The sequence below is a fragment of the Lampetra planeri genome, unplaced genomic scaffold (genome assembly GCF_965212315.1).
Source record: "Lampetra planeri unplaced genomic scaffold, kcLamPlan1.2.h2 scaffold_1214, whole genome shotgun sequence".
NCBI lineage: Eukaryota > Metazoa > Chordata > Hyperoartia > Petromyzontiformes > Petromyzontidae > Lampetra > Lampetra planeri.
In genome coordinates, this window is record NW_027613929.1 from 1 (window position 1) to 13,868 (window position 13,868).

General features: G+C 45.8%; 3 protein-coding genes across 3 annotated transcripts; all 3 read left to right on the forward strand.

The window, feature by feature from the left end:
* The first annotated feature begins 224 nt into the window (after positions 1 to 224).
* On the forward strand, positions 225 to 1,457 carry HOXB5 (homeobox B5). Its single transcript, XM_078621899.1, has 2 exons — positions 225 to 834; positions 1,210 to 1,457. The coding sequence occupies exons 1-2, from the start codon at positions 225 to 227 to the stop codon at positions 1,455 to 1,457; spliced, it is 858 nt and encodes a 285-aa protein (XP_078478025.1).
* Positions 1,458 to 7,663: 6,206 nt separating this feature from the next.
* Positions 7,664 to 9,269, forward strand: LOC144738898 (homeobox protein Hox-A3a-like). Its single transcript, XM_078621896.1, has 2 exons — positions 7,664 to 7,901; positions 8,758 to 9,269. The coding sequence occupies exons 1-2, from the start codon at positions 7,664 to 7,666 to the stop codon at positions 9,267 to 9,269; spliced, it is 750 nt and encodes a 249-aa protein (XP_078478022.1).
* A 1,123-nt stretch (positions 9,270 to 10,392) lies between these two features.
* LOC144738899 (homeobox protein Hox-B1b-like) lies at positions 10,393 to 13,493 on the forward strand. Its single transcript, XM_078621897.1, is given in 6 exon segments — positions 10,393 to 10,695; positions 10,697 to 10,732; positions 10,734 to 10,917; positions 11,096 to 11,390; positions 12,405 to 12,498; positions 13,275 to 13,493. Coding segments are annotated over 6 exon segments (1,131 nt in total).
* The last annotated feature ends 375 nt before the right edge of the window (positions 13,494 to 13,868 follow it).

The window sequence follows — 13,868 nt, forward strand, 5'->3', positions numbered from 1 at the left end:
AAACCATGGAGCATGAATTACCTCTTGAAGTCATCAGTGAGGATTTACGACTGGTCAACAAAGGCACGTGATTCCCGAACGCGCTCCCATATTTGGCCGCATACCTGGCAAAGTACAGTAGGGCTTCATTGCTTATAATTCATGATTTGCGTCCATAAATCGTGCAAGCACACAGGATTATAGCGACAAAGATCTACAAATCGAGGCTTTAAAAATCCACGCAAATGAGCTCTTACTTTGTAAACTCGTTCTCGGGGCGCTATCCAAATGGCTCCGACTATCAGTTACTAAATTATGGGACTAACGGCGCTGTGAGCGGCTCCTTCAGAGACCCTGGCACCATGCACTCCGGGTCTTTCGGCTACAACTACAATGGCATGGACCTAACCGTGAACCGCACCAACACCGGCAGCCACTTCGGCGCCGTGAGAGAGGACGCCCGGGGCTTCGGGCCGGACGCCCGCTACAGACAGACGCCCAACTGCTCGCTCTCGTCTCCGGATCCGGTGCCGCCGTCGTGCGCCACGGCCAACCGGGAGCCCCTGGAACTAAAAAGCAGCTCTCCTCCGTCCGACCGGAGCGCCGCCTCCGCCGGCAACAACCTCAACAAAAGCAACAGCGCCCTTTTCACGGAGATCGACGAGGCCACCGTCGCCTCGGAGACCGAGGAGGGCGCACGCGGCGGCGGCGGCGGCGTCTCCGGCGGCGTCTCCGGCGCGGCACCCCGGGCGCAGCAGCACCAGGAAGCCAGCGCAACGTCCTCCACCCCATCATCGAACGATTGCCAGACGCCACAGATATTCCCCTGGATGCGAAAGCTGCACATAAGCCACGGTAACGGTTCCATATGTACTAATATTCGGCGGTGAGCGATGGCGGCGCCATAAATCTGTCAGGTGTTGCATGAGTGAGCAGGTTGAGCGAAAGAAAGCTGTTTGTGAAGTCTTTATGGGACTGTTTGCTGTCGACGGGGTCCAGGTTAACTGCAGCTGGAGGATGCTGAATGTGGATTCAGGTGGAGGCGACTTGAGATTAAAAAAAAAGAATGAAAAAAAAAAACCCAAACAAGAACGCGCGCGTGTGTGTGTGTGTGTGTGTGTGTGTTTGCATGTTTCCTCCAGCATCTTTAATGTCATGATGTGAAGCAGTGTGGAAACAGCGGGAGCTCCCACTGAGTCTAATCGTGTGGATTTTCTGTGATGATTGTAGATATGACTGGACCTGACGGGAAAAGGGCCCGAACAGCCTACACCCGCTACCAGACGCTAGAGCTGGAGAAAGAGTTTCACTTCAATAGGTACCTAACCAGACGGAGGAGGATAGAGATAGCCCACGCCCTGTGTCTTTCCGAGAGACAGATCAAAATCTGGTTTCAGAACCGCAGGATGAAGTGGAAGAAGGACAATAAGCTGAAAAGCATGAGTCTGGTGACGGGGGGCAGCGCCTTCCACAACTGAAGCAGCCACCGAGCAGAAGGAAACAAGTACTGTTACTGTCAAAAAGCTCTTGAAAGCGCAGCACCTTCCAGCATGTCATTGTGATAGAAAAACAAGTATTCTGTGGTCTGTTTTTTTTTGTTTTGTTTTAGTTTACTGTGATAGACTAGAGGAAGAAAAAAAATGTACATATTATTGGGGGTATTACTCGTCTTCTCTCGTGACAGGCGTAAATTCAGTGTACAGTTCGAAGAAGTTTCCAAACATGCTGCTCTTCATTGAATGTAAAACGTACTTCGGGGCCATTGAAAAAGCGCTTTAGTGTTCCTGCTATTTCGGATCCGTCATGAAACTGTGTAGCTCTGTAGGATGTTTTTGTGCATCTCCTCTCATTGTTAATTATGAGCAATGCAAATGTACTTAAGCTGTCGATGTGATGAAACATTTTTAGTGCGAAAAGGGTGATTCTGTGGATATTCTAGGCAGTGATGTAAGCTTCGTTCTTTTTTGCGCCAATACGCTTTTTGTATTTGTACGTGGACTCATAGCGCTTGGAAATAAAGTTTCTCTCAATGACTTTGTCTCGACTGATTTTAGGAAAAAAAAAAAAAAAAACGAGCCCCGATCAGGAGCAGCAATGATTAACCAGGAGCAAATGTAAAACAAAACAAAACAAAAACCAAAAAACTTACCTCCCCTCAGCAACGGATGTTAGTGCAGAGAACAGCTGAGAAAAATCCCCCAGAAATATTACCTTATCTTTTGGCTTACAGGTTTTATAGGACACGCTGAAGTTGGCAAAACGTCCCTTAGCAAAGATTGTAAAGACCTATATTACTTAGAGACTGAGAAAAGTCACGTGAGCTCCATAAAGTTGCTTTTATGGTTTTGGGGAGTTGACAATCTACTATATAATTCACAACCCTGAATGAACGTGACGGCTGGACTGCAGCTGGACTCTTTGGCCTGTGCCTGTCGCCCAACTGCTGCTGAATGGGACCACAAACAACATGTCCACACCAAAACTATTTTAATATTGCTATTTATTTATATGTGTGTGTGTGTGTGTGTGTATTCAGATTCCGCGTAAACACGTACACTAACTACTTACACGAGCTCGCGTAAATACTAGAATGATCGGTGGTTTAGAAGGAGAATTGATACATATTGTTAACAAATTATTTGAGTTAAATACATCAAAATTACAATCAAATTGTAAATTGTGAAGGAAAAAAAAACTGTAATCTCGCAGCATTACTGGAGCTTTTGTGCAGTAAAAACGAACTTGAGCGATGATTTATCCTCCGATGAACCGAGTCACTGAGCGGCCAAAGGTGAAGGAACGGACAACCAGAGCTGGACACGAGACCAGTGAAAGAGACAGAAACACGTGTTCATCACTGCAACACGGAAACTTCAGCAGCAAAAACAAACTTCAAGTCTGCGGTACTTTACGGCTGCCAGACACTCTGAATATATTTATAACTATTAAGTGGCAATTTTAGCAGCTAATGAGTATTGCATATTGGAAGGGGGGGGGGGGTAATCTGCAGGCGGATCCTATGAATAATTCATGTCACCGGGATCATCGGCGGGTCAGGAGACGACAGACTGCGGATGGAAGCTGCCTGACTTTGCACCGTCACCAGTTCCGCTGCTGGTTCTGTTGGTTCTGCTGCTGGTTCTGTTGGTGCCGCTGCTGGTTCACCGCTGCTGCTGCGGGCTCTCGGATGCAGCTCTGAAAATCGCCGCAAAACCGAGTGTGACGTTAGAGAAACATACACACACACAAAAAAAGTAGAAACCTGTTGGTTAGATGGAGAAAAAAAAAACAAAAACAAACGGCTCAAGTTCATTCTTAACTATATGAGGAGAACAACTATTGTTATGGGAGTCGTCATGAAATATCCTGGTAAATTAATGAAAATGTCCGGATCTGCACCTCCTTTTCCCCCTCCATCCGCGAGTTTCATGAAAATAGTCCCGGTTGATTTTGTGAAAATCTGCTGACAGACATTACATCTAAAATAATATCAAACACCTTCTTTCCATTTAGTGCACATTGATATTTTTAAACAGATGTTTTGTTGGCGGGGGGTGGGGGATGGGGGGGCACGAGTGCTGAACATCACTGCTCGTGTTTAAGGGTTGTAGTACGGTAATGTGTCCTGCAGAGGGCGCCTCAGACCGGCCTGGATGATGATGGATGGTGTGTGTGTGTGTGTCTGTGTGTGTGTGTTATGGTGGGGGGTGAGAGAGCAGAGACAAACCAGCCTGTGCAGTCTGCTTTGTTTCACCGGGGGCACAAACCTTTAATAAAGTCTTAATCTGCATGTAAAACTCTCAGGTTGAGACTATTTATTTTACAATAGTTATTCTACATGAATCACTGAAAGTGGTTTGCTCAAGTATATGTTTGAGTATTTGAAGTTACTTTGAACTTTACTACATTCTAGGCAGTAAACTACCTTTATGAGACAGTTTTAGATTGTTTTAGATTAAGATTTTACACTGCACATGTATAGAATTAAATGGAAAATTGTCTTGTCACATTTCAGATGTCTATAAAACTTGTATAAAGATGACAAAGTGTCACGAAGACAAAGTAGAAATGTTAACGTACAGTCAGACACGAAAGAAACAATCTGACGGAAGAATCTGCTGCTGTTAAACAAAGGAATGGAGGTACATTTATGGGAAAACATTGTAAGAGCAACAGGAATGGTCCCAGGATGGACCCTTGTGGTGCCCCTCATCTGCCCAGGGAACTCATGGGGCCTTCAATCACTGCTGACCAACAAAAATCCAGAAAAAGAGGAAATATTTCATCAAAGGTCCAGCGGATGGATAATAATGTGAGTTTATTTGTATGTGACTTCATCTAAGGTCAGACCTTTTCAATGAACTCAGCAAGAATGGACAGTTTCATATCAAGTAACGGTTGATTTCTGCAAAGGAAATACTATATACACTGGGTTTGGCAACTCCTACCATAACTGGATTTGAGGACATTTTTTACAGTATTTTTTAGTATTCTTTTACATACATCATGTACATACATTTTCCTGTACTTCTGAACAGACTATATGTGGTATTTTCACTGCACTGAATGTTCTGACAGGAGTTATATGTGACAATACTATTGACATAGTCATTTATGAGTTATCTGGACCAACAAAAAGCTATGGATGTAAAGAATAACATGAAGTAATGAAATATGGATTGCTTTTTGTTGTTGTTTTTCTGTAAGCAGTGGTTATCAGTGTCTAATAAATCATTGACTAATTAACTCTAATTAATAATCCAGTAGTTCTTTGGGGTTGCCAGGTTGGACCATTTGTCTGATTTCCTATAGAAACGCCTGCAAATGAATGATTTATTTAAGGTTTAGTCACGTGAAACAACTTTGAGGGCTTAGCAGCGTAGTACTTCTAAAAATGTGCGCTGGCAAAAATTGTTCATACAGATGAAGTTAATTTCTAACTGATGATGCTAACAGAAGGTGTTGTTGTTCTGTCCTTTCTTTAGATTTCATGTGAGTTCTTGTACAGAGTAATGTTTGTCGGTTTAATTCGGACAGACTCAAACGTGTCGCCTATATCCACCCTGTAGATCCGAATTTGTGTAAATGTGGCTGCAGCCACAAGTTCGCCTCTTGGGGGAGAATGTAGGTGACGACTCTTCAGCTGGAAGACCACAGAAAAGTCCATCGTCATCGATTTAACACGTTGTTTTTCTTTGGAGCGTCAGTAGATAAATAAAAAGAATTCCCTTCATTTCCTCCTTTTTGGCTGCACGGGGGAATATGACATGTGAGGCCTTCAATGGGCCCATTGTTCATGGAAGCATTTATCTTCTTTTCAGCAGGTCGAGGAGGAGTTGGAGTTGGCAAGAGCAGCAGCAGCTCAACAAACAGCTTATAGACTCCAGACTGGACAGAATGAGGTCCACAGGACACGATGAACTCTGCCGACAAGTAAGTTTACCAAAGGTTTCCCGGTGGATTTCAAGACGTTGCCGTTAACTTGGTCCTGATTTCTGATTAATTCGATAGTCAAGTCTGGTCTGTTGTGGGGAAAAGATTTGATTTGGATGCACGTTTGGTGACTGAAGCTCAGAGTGAGATTTGATTGTTTGCTTGTCTGTCAGCTGTCCATCAGCCTGGGGACGTGTGTGTGTGTGTGTGTGTGTGTGTGAGTGTGTGTGTGTGTGTGTGTGTGTGTGCTCCACCTCCAGCAGCAGCCGCAAAACATTCGACTAACATTCGACCGACATTCACTCCGACTCACAGATCAAAAGATGTTCACTGGCGTCAGTTAACAGCAGCTAGTTAAACATGATCTCCGCAGCCAATCACATCTATCGAACACAACACGGATGAGAGATAAAACGCGGCGACAATCGATGGTGTTGGTGCTCCAGCAGCCTCCATCACCTCCACCAGGCCTCAGTCGGAAAGGTCTCCCTGTCTCTGTCTCACCCATCCACATCTCACCGAGGGGTTCTCATTCTGCAGACACGGGGTGTGTGAATGATGCTGTGTGCAACTGAAATGTGACGTTGAATTTATCATCCGCGGCTTCAACTAAACACTGACTTTTTAAATCATCTCCGAATAAACCGTTGTCAAGAAACATGAAAAAAAGGTGAATTCCGGTGAGATGTTCCCATTTCCTGCTTTAACTGCTCGAAAGGGAGTTTATGGGACTATTTCCGACCCGTGTTGTGACACATCGGCGCCGTTATTCGCCTCTAATTACCGTAAAGATGAAGTGATGGTCAATTTACCATAGAGACGAATAAAACAGTCTTGTCTTTATCACAGCGGCCGTAATGAAGCTGCACGATCAGCTTTCTTTCACACACACACACACACACACACACACACACACACACACACACACACACACACACACACACACACGCACACACACACACACACACACTCGGGGCGGTGGGAGCTGTAGAAACACTGTCCACTCCGCCTGCATGAACCGTCACATCATCCACCGCCGGATCTGCAGCTGCCGCCGGAACCATCCTCCTCATCCGGGAGCTTCTCCGTTCTGTTCAGGTGAGAGGAGCAGTTATTTGTTTGTGTGCGGGATGGATGAATGGATGGATGGATGGGTGGAGGGGTGGAAGGACGGAGGTGTGGGAGCACAGACTGGGTTATGTGTCTTTATGATTTACGAGGCAGACGCAGCCGCGGTTCAGCCAGAGTTCATAAAGCTGCATGCAGCCACTTATTCTCCTCTTCTGCTCCGTGCAGCTTCTTAATGTTGTCTGATTAACTCAGGAGGAAGATTTCCATCTAATTAGGATATTTTAATTACAATTTCTTTGACTTGTTGCGCTGCAGCTGGTTCATGTGTAATTTTGCATTTGATGGATATTGTGATGTTTTTTCCTTATTAAAAAAGACTCAGTAGCAGTCAAATGGGCCTGATTCGGTGTCAGGAAAACACTAGGAGGATGTAGGCCAACATTTAGATTTTATTCAAGATGTTCAGACCTGCATTGTTTAAACGCGTGAGGATCGGTTTATTCACAATTTATTCATTAACAGACAACAAAAGACGTGACTTCAAATGGACTAAATTTGGGTCAAATGATCTCCATCACACTGCTGGGTTTTATGTATGAGGCTATTTTTTTCTGTGTTATTGACTTTGTCGTTTTGTTGTTGTTGTTGTTTATTAATGGCATCTTTTTGTAAACAAAGCCCAGCGTGACTGAGTCACAAGGACATTTCAGTCTCAGCAAACAGCAACAAATAAACATCAGCGCTCACAGCTGCAAATCAATCACGGAAAACTGTTGTATTAATTGTTACACACACACACACACACACACACACAATTAAGATACGTGTGTTCTTAGGTTGGATGAGATTCAGTGTTCTTAGTTTCAGCAGGAAATAACCCCATGATGTTTGACGACTTGTTTACTACAGGTTACAATTAAGGAGGTTAGCCTCGTCTATGTTGTTCAGTTCGTCTCTTTCCACCAAACTGTGAATCCTCTGTGGCCTCTTGGGCCAGAAGAGCTCTGCTATTCATGTCAGCACGCCATTGAGTGTGTAAGATGGATCATTTGGTCTCCTCCCTGTTTCTGACTCCTTTCTCTCTGGATCCTCTCAGACCTGAAGCCTTTGGCTCTGTGCAAACCTGCCATGTGACATTTGGCTCCTGCAGAAGGTCAAAGGGGCCCCCGGTGCACATTTAATGGAAATGCAGAGAAGCAGTACACACAGCATCCAGCACCAGCAGCACCTCAGCCAGGCTTTGGATGATGCTTTTGGGTGCAGTCACCCAGCAGCTGCACAGCAAACTCAAGTGGAGACGTTTGAGCTTCCTCGCAGGTCAAAACAGCAAAATTCCAAGCTGACAATGGGCAAAAAGATTTTCCCCTGGATGAAAGAGTCCAGACACGCTAACCAGAAACTCACAAGGAGAATCACAGGTCTGTATGATGTGAAATTATTTGTTTTGGTGAGGACTGAAATTAACCACCTCTCATCGTTATTAGAATAAATAAGTATTGGAATAAAGACCCACAGTACGTATAGTGTCATATGAGGAACATTTATTCAAATAATTCTGAACAAATAACACAAACAACAACATGTTACTTTAAAAAAAAAAAAAGTAAAAATATGCATGCTCATACATTTAACCCTATAAATCACTGTCACTGCATCACACTGCACGAAATATGGTGAGGATGTAGCAAAAAATATCAGAACATTTATAATTCATTACACCTTCAATTATGAGCCTCTTTGTATTTGGACTCCATTACACACGCGAACACACAGCAACTGGAGTGTTGCCATGGCAACAAATAGAAACGAAAGACACGATTCTGTTTCTGCTAATTCCTGAAACTTAATGCAATAAATTGAATGACAATGACAATGAAATAGGATAAGTAATAATTCAATTTTATCTGGGGAACAATAATTATTATAATCCTAAATAACAATTAAAAATAAAAGTAAACTATATGCAGTTTTATTAATTACTCACACATTATTTTAAAGGACTAACATGTTCAGTTTGAAAACAGTCAACAGGTTTAGTGAAACCCTGAGTTGGTTAAATTCATTTTCTATTTTCACGTCAACGAACAGAAGAGTCATGTTTGAATTCAGTTGATGGTGAATCGAATTGTTTTCCTTCTTTGACGTGAACAAACGGAGGTTGTTTGTGAACGGGCCCTTGAAATCCTCCCGAGTTCCATGTTTGTTTGTCCGGACGCGCAGAAAGAGGAGGAACAAACTGATAACTGACCTCTGACCCCTCTGAACCCGTTTCAGACCGCACCACGGAGACGACCCCAGACGCGTCCCCGACCTCCAAGCGGACGCGCACCGCGTACACGAGCGCGCAGCTCGTGGAGCTGGAGAAGGAGTTCCACTTCAGCCGTTACCTGTGCGCGCCGCGGCGCGCGGAACTGGCGCGCCTACTTCAGCTGCACGAGCGTCAGGTGAAGATTTGGTTCCAGAACCGGCGGATGAAGCAGAAGAAGGACGAGCGCGCGCAGGGCCGCACCTCCACCTCCTCCTCCTCTCCCCCTTCGTCCCCCTCCGCCCCGGGCAGCCCCACGCTGTCCAGCCTGGGCTACGTGCACCTGGGCGGGGACTACCAGCCGGCCTCTCCCCCGCTGAGGTCCCAGGCGGTGTACCCGGAGAATTTCACGCACAACCCGCACACTGACGCGCAGTATCACGCACACACAGCGAACCTGAACCTGGAAATGTCCTATTTCCCCGAGAGCTGCTCTGCTCAGGATCGAATCCTGCAGGCCCCCAAACTGACTCATCTGTAGCACACACACACACACACACACACACACACACACACACACACACACACACACACACACACACACACACACGACTGATGATATTCATCTTGTGTAGACTTGACCCGCTCTGATCTCATCCATCCATCAGAGGCTGTAATTCATCCTCATTTGAAAATAAAGACACGTGAAGCGACAGATTCCTTCTCTAAATATTTTGGTCCAAGAGCCAAAGACGACGAACACACTGTACATCAGACAAAGTGAGACAGAAGAACAGACGGCCGTTTAAAGCGACAACATAACGTTGTTTCATTGTACAAGATTTTACATCGATGAGCGAAAAGGACACACGCTGTTCGTGTGTGTGTGTGTGTGTGTGTGTGTGTGTGTGTTTATAAAGGGTGAATGATGGATCGCTGCTGGTTTCAGGGGTTCGGCTGCACGAGCTGTGAGGCCGAAGAAATACGACAACACACTATTTTTAAAAAAAAACCAATAACCAAACAACAACAACAACAACAACAACATAGAGATAGATAAATGGAGCTTTACCAGTTTTCCTGCTTCAGCTGTTATTTTGAAAACGGAGATTCGACAGAATTAGTTCAAACAGACTTCGCCTATACATTCACACGTTTAAAACCCCGTTACGTCTACTTATCCTTTATTTATTATTGTTTATGATCTATTATTTATTTTGAGTTGGCTTTGGTGAAAAACTATTACAATAATTTCGGACTTTCTCAGAAGTCATTAGGAGCAATTCTTTATCCAAAGTAAACACTTCCTGATCACCATTTTATGAGTGTCATTATTAGTGTGACACGTTGGATGTGTGACTTGGAGCTCCTGCAGCTGCAGACTGAATCGTGTCTGGCTGTTGGTCGCCATCAGATGGATGAGCCGTCTGATTGAAGCATTTGTCATGGAAATGTGACTCGTTTGATGGACGAGTCCGCAGACCTGACAGAGTCCTGCAGGTCGTCTTCCATTGGCGTGCTGCGGGTCACATGGTGTGTCAGGAAGGTGATATGAGGGCGGAGGGCACTTTTACAGCTTTGACATACTACCTAGAAGGTCGGGGCAAAGGAGCATCGACTAATGACTCGGTCCTGATCACCTCTGAGCAAACAACAGGTCCACGATGAACTCCTACCTCGACTACCCAGTGTGCAACCGGGGAGCGAATATTTTCAGTGCCAAGGGCGGATACCACAGCTTGAACCACGGATACGTGTCGTCCAGTGATAGTTACGCACCGGACGCCCGTCTGGTCGCTGCGCCGTCCGCGGCCCAGTCCTCGAACCTGCCCCTCCACCAGCAGCCTCATGTCAGCCTGGACCTGCAGTTCGCCCCCGCAGGGAGCTCCGTGTACGGCTCCGTGGACTACGGCCACCACCAGTACGGCCTCGCCCCCGAGCAGGACCGCAGCTACCTCCACGCACAGGTCTCCCCCCCTCGGAACCAACATGGGCCCCTACAGCGGGGGACAACTGCGGGCCTGCCGGGGCCCAGTACCTCCACTACGGGGAGCAGAGGCAGCAGGAGTACCCGGAGAGCGTTTACTCCAGGTTACCTCCCCAGATCAGGGAGAAGGATTCGGAGCACGTGGAGGAAGCGTCGAAAACGTTCGACTGGATGAAGGTGAAGAGGAACCCGCCCAAAACAGGTTCGTTCATCCTCCGGCGCGACCTGCTGATGTGTCTGTTAATAATAATAATAATAATAATAATAATAATAAGATGAATAATCTTTGTGCGCATCCAACTTCACGCATTAGCTCCACAACTTTCTCCATCATCCATTTCATCCATCACCTCCTCCTCTTCCTCTTGTTCCTCATCCAGCCGTCATGTCCGAGTTCGGAGTTCCGGGTCAGCAGAACGTGATCCGGACCAACTTCACCACCAAGCAGCTGACGGAGCTGGAGAAGGAGTTCCACTTCAACAAATACCTGACGCGGGCCCGGCGGGTGGAGGTGGCCGCCAGCCTGGAACTCAACGAGACGCAGGTGAAGATCTGGTTCCAGAACCGGCGGATGAAGCAGAAGAAGCGCGAGAAGCTGAGCTGCGTGTCCGCAAACAGCGCGACACCTGCGGACAAAGTGTCAGGCCCAGACCCCCCCCCGAAGGCCAAAGACCTGTGACTGTCGGTCTAAAAATACGACTGAGGGAGCTGTCCACTTCATCCACCCAGAACTAAACATGTGTGGACTTGTGCAGTACAGGGTATGTCTGTGTGATTATTCGATTATTCGATTATTGATTCGTATCTTTCTATCATGCTGACACTGAAGTCGTCAGTGTCGTTGTTTGCACTATTTATTTCACAGGGTATTTTACAATACTGGTTGAGAGTTTTAATAAAGTCTATGAGAGAAAAAACGTCTGTGTTTGCTGCTGATGTAAAGATATGATTTTTTTTGTTTGTTTCAAATTTCAGATGGATTAATTTATTGATCAAGTTTATACAATTTGGACATGATGGGTTTAAATGACAACTGATCAAATGCATCAAGGATACACATTTCTCTATTATAAGGAGAAACTAGAATAAATCCACTGAGCTTCATTAAAAGCCTCAAAACAATTTGGTGATTAATTCAGTCGTCATTAAGAATTTATTAATTGTTACAACTCTGATTTTCACACAGAACTTGATCCATGTTTCTAAATATATTTGTTTTAAATGTGTTTGACTGTCACCTTCCTATATTTATTTCCTTTAATGGAAAGAGCTCTTGCATAATGTGACACGAGGAATCTTTCACAACACATGGGGTGGTTCTCTGTGACCTTTTCACCCTCCAAATACCTCCAGGGGCTCTAAACATGACAACAAACTCCAGGGAGCCCCCCCAGTTCCCCTCCACGATTTGTTACCCAAATCTTGTTGGATTCAGCTGAGGTGCCGGCAAAATTCATTTTTAAGAAATGACATATTGGTTAAAACACAAGATTTCAGCCACAGTGTCAAATCACAGCTCCTATTTTGGCTTCACCTTTGACCTCTGTGACCGCTGACCACACCTGATGGTAAAAAAAAAAAAAAAGAGGGGGGGTGGGCGCAGCAGTTTCAATATTTGCACTGGGTGTTAGGTTTGCACAGAGTTTCTGCCCCAGCAGCACCAGCCTGTCGGTGCCCTTTTCTTCCCAGGAGGTTCACACAGAGTTCAGGCCCAAGCTGCAGTGTCGATCTGTCAACACACCACGGAGGTTCGCAGAACTCGGGGACGATGCTGCTCGAGACGGTCTGAATTGATCCTCCAAAGGTGTTTCATCAGATTTGTGTCGGAGCCGTCTGAACTCATGTTTGTAGCAAAGGGAAAATCATCTGAAGTAAATGCAGCAGTATGCATCTCGCTCATGGACGCAAATCTGCAGTAAATCCAATAGAATGAATGTTAAATTGATCTGCTCTGCCAGAATTTTATTGGGCTCTTGTTTGGCCCACACCCTCAGACATTTTTTTTTGCAATCTGCTGACTCATAATCATAGATAGCATCTGAAATCTAACTACAAGATCACATCTGCTGTCGTATATGTATATATTATTTCTATCATCGATCATGTAGATTATCGTCTGGATTAAGCGATTCCATGTGTGGTTTATGTCAAACAATAGAATATAAGGTGAACTGATGACCAATCAAATGTCTGTATTCAGTTCACCAGAAAATGTCCAACTGAAGACGCTCCACAGACTGTCCACTGGTTTACACTCCGGTAGATTCTTAAAATAGCTGCAGATGAATTCCCCAGTCACAGTCCCAATAGTTCTCGCCATATTGGAAGTTTTTACAAGCAGAAGTTGAGTGTGGGGGGGGTGTTACTGTAAATTAGAGTTGCAGTTTTGTAGAAGCCCAAAGCTGGAGATAAGTCACAAGGCCAAGGACTGGAGAGGCGACAATCGATCTGGTGAATAGTGACACATTCAACAACAAAAAGGGGGAACGGGGCAGAAGACAAGTGTGGGATTTCATTCCAGAGGTGTGAGCTCTGCCATCTCGGCGGGTAATACCTCAGTGCTCCCAGCGGGCTCTCCATCTGGAGGTGTCACAGTCGCTGCAGCAGCCAGCGCCACAGAGACAGATGTTCAGCTTCGGGGGAGAGCAGGAGGAGGAGGAGGAGGATGTTTTTCACCTTCGGATCAGCGTTTGCCTTCTGCGGGAGAATGTAGGGCAAAGAGAGGAGAGAGCGATGATGGTTAATGGAACTCTAAAGCAGATTCTGTATGAGCACTAAAGAAAATCAACACCTGACTGCACAAACATGAGGCCTATTAATACACGAGTGCCGCCCCCCCCCCCCCCCCCCCCCCCCCCCCACTCCAGCCCCAGCCCCAGCCCCCTGCACTTTGTCTGAGGTCAACCCGGTGCTGTTTGTACCCCATGCTGCTCACAGTTGTTGCAGGCTCTTTTACAAGTCTATTGCCAGGCTCACTTCCTTGGTTTTCTACCAGTTCCTCTGTCGCATGTCACTCTGCAGGGACCCGCCACTTCAAAGGAGAACCAGATACAGTATTCATGGGACGGCGGGGGGTTGGCCGGCCGACAGATACCACAGAGGAGTCCGTTTTATCGGCAGATATCAACAGCGGAGCAGTGGAGGAGTCACATG

What these genes read in the sequence shown, in the direction of transcription:
- HOXB5 (XM_078621899.1), top strand. Translation starts at nt 225, where the DNA reads ATGAGCTCTTACTTTGTAAACTCGTTCTCGGGGCGCTATCCAAATGGC. An exon ending in AAAGCTGCACATAAGCCACG is followed by an intron (nt 835 to 1,209) that starts GTAACGGTTCCA and finishes TGATGATTGTAG; the next exon opens with ATATGACTGGACCTGACGGG.
- LOC144738898 (XM_078621896.1), top strand. Translation starts at nt 7,664, where the DNA reads ATGGAAATGCAGAGAAGCAGTACACACAGCATCCAGCACCAGCAGCAC. An exon ending in ACTCACAAGGAGAATCACAG is followed by an intron (nt 7,902 to 8,757) that starts GTCTGTATGATG and finishes AACCCGTTTCAG; the next exon opens with ACCGCACCACGGAGACGACC.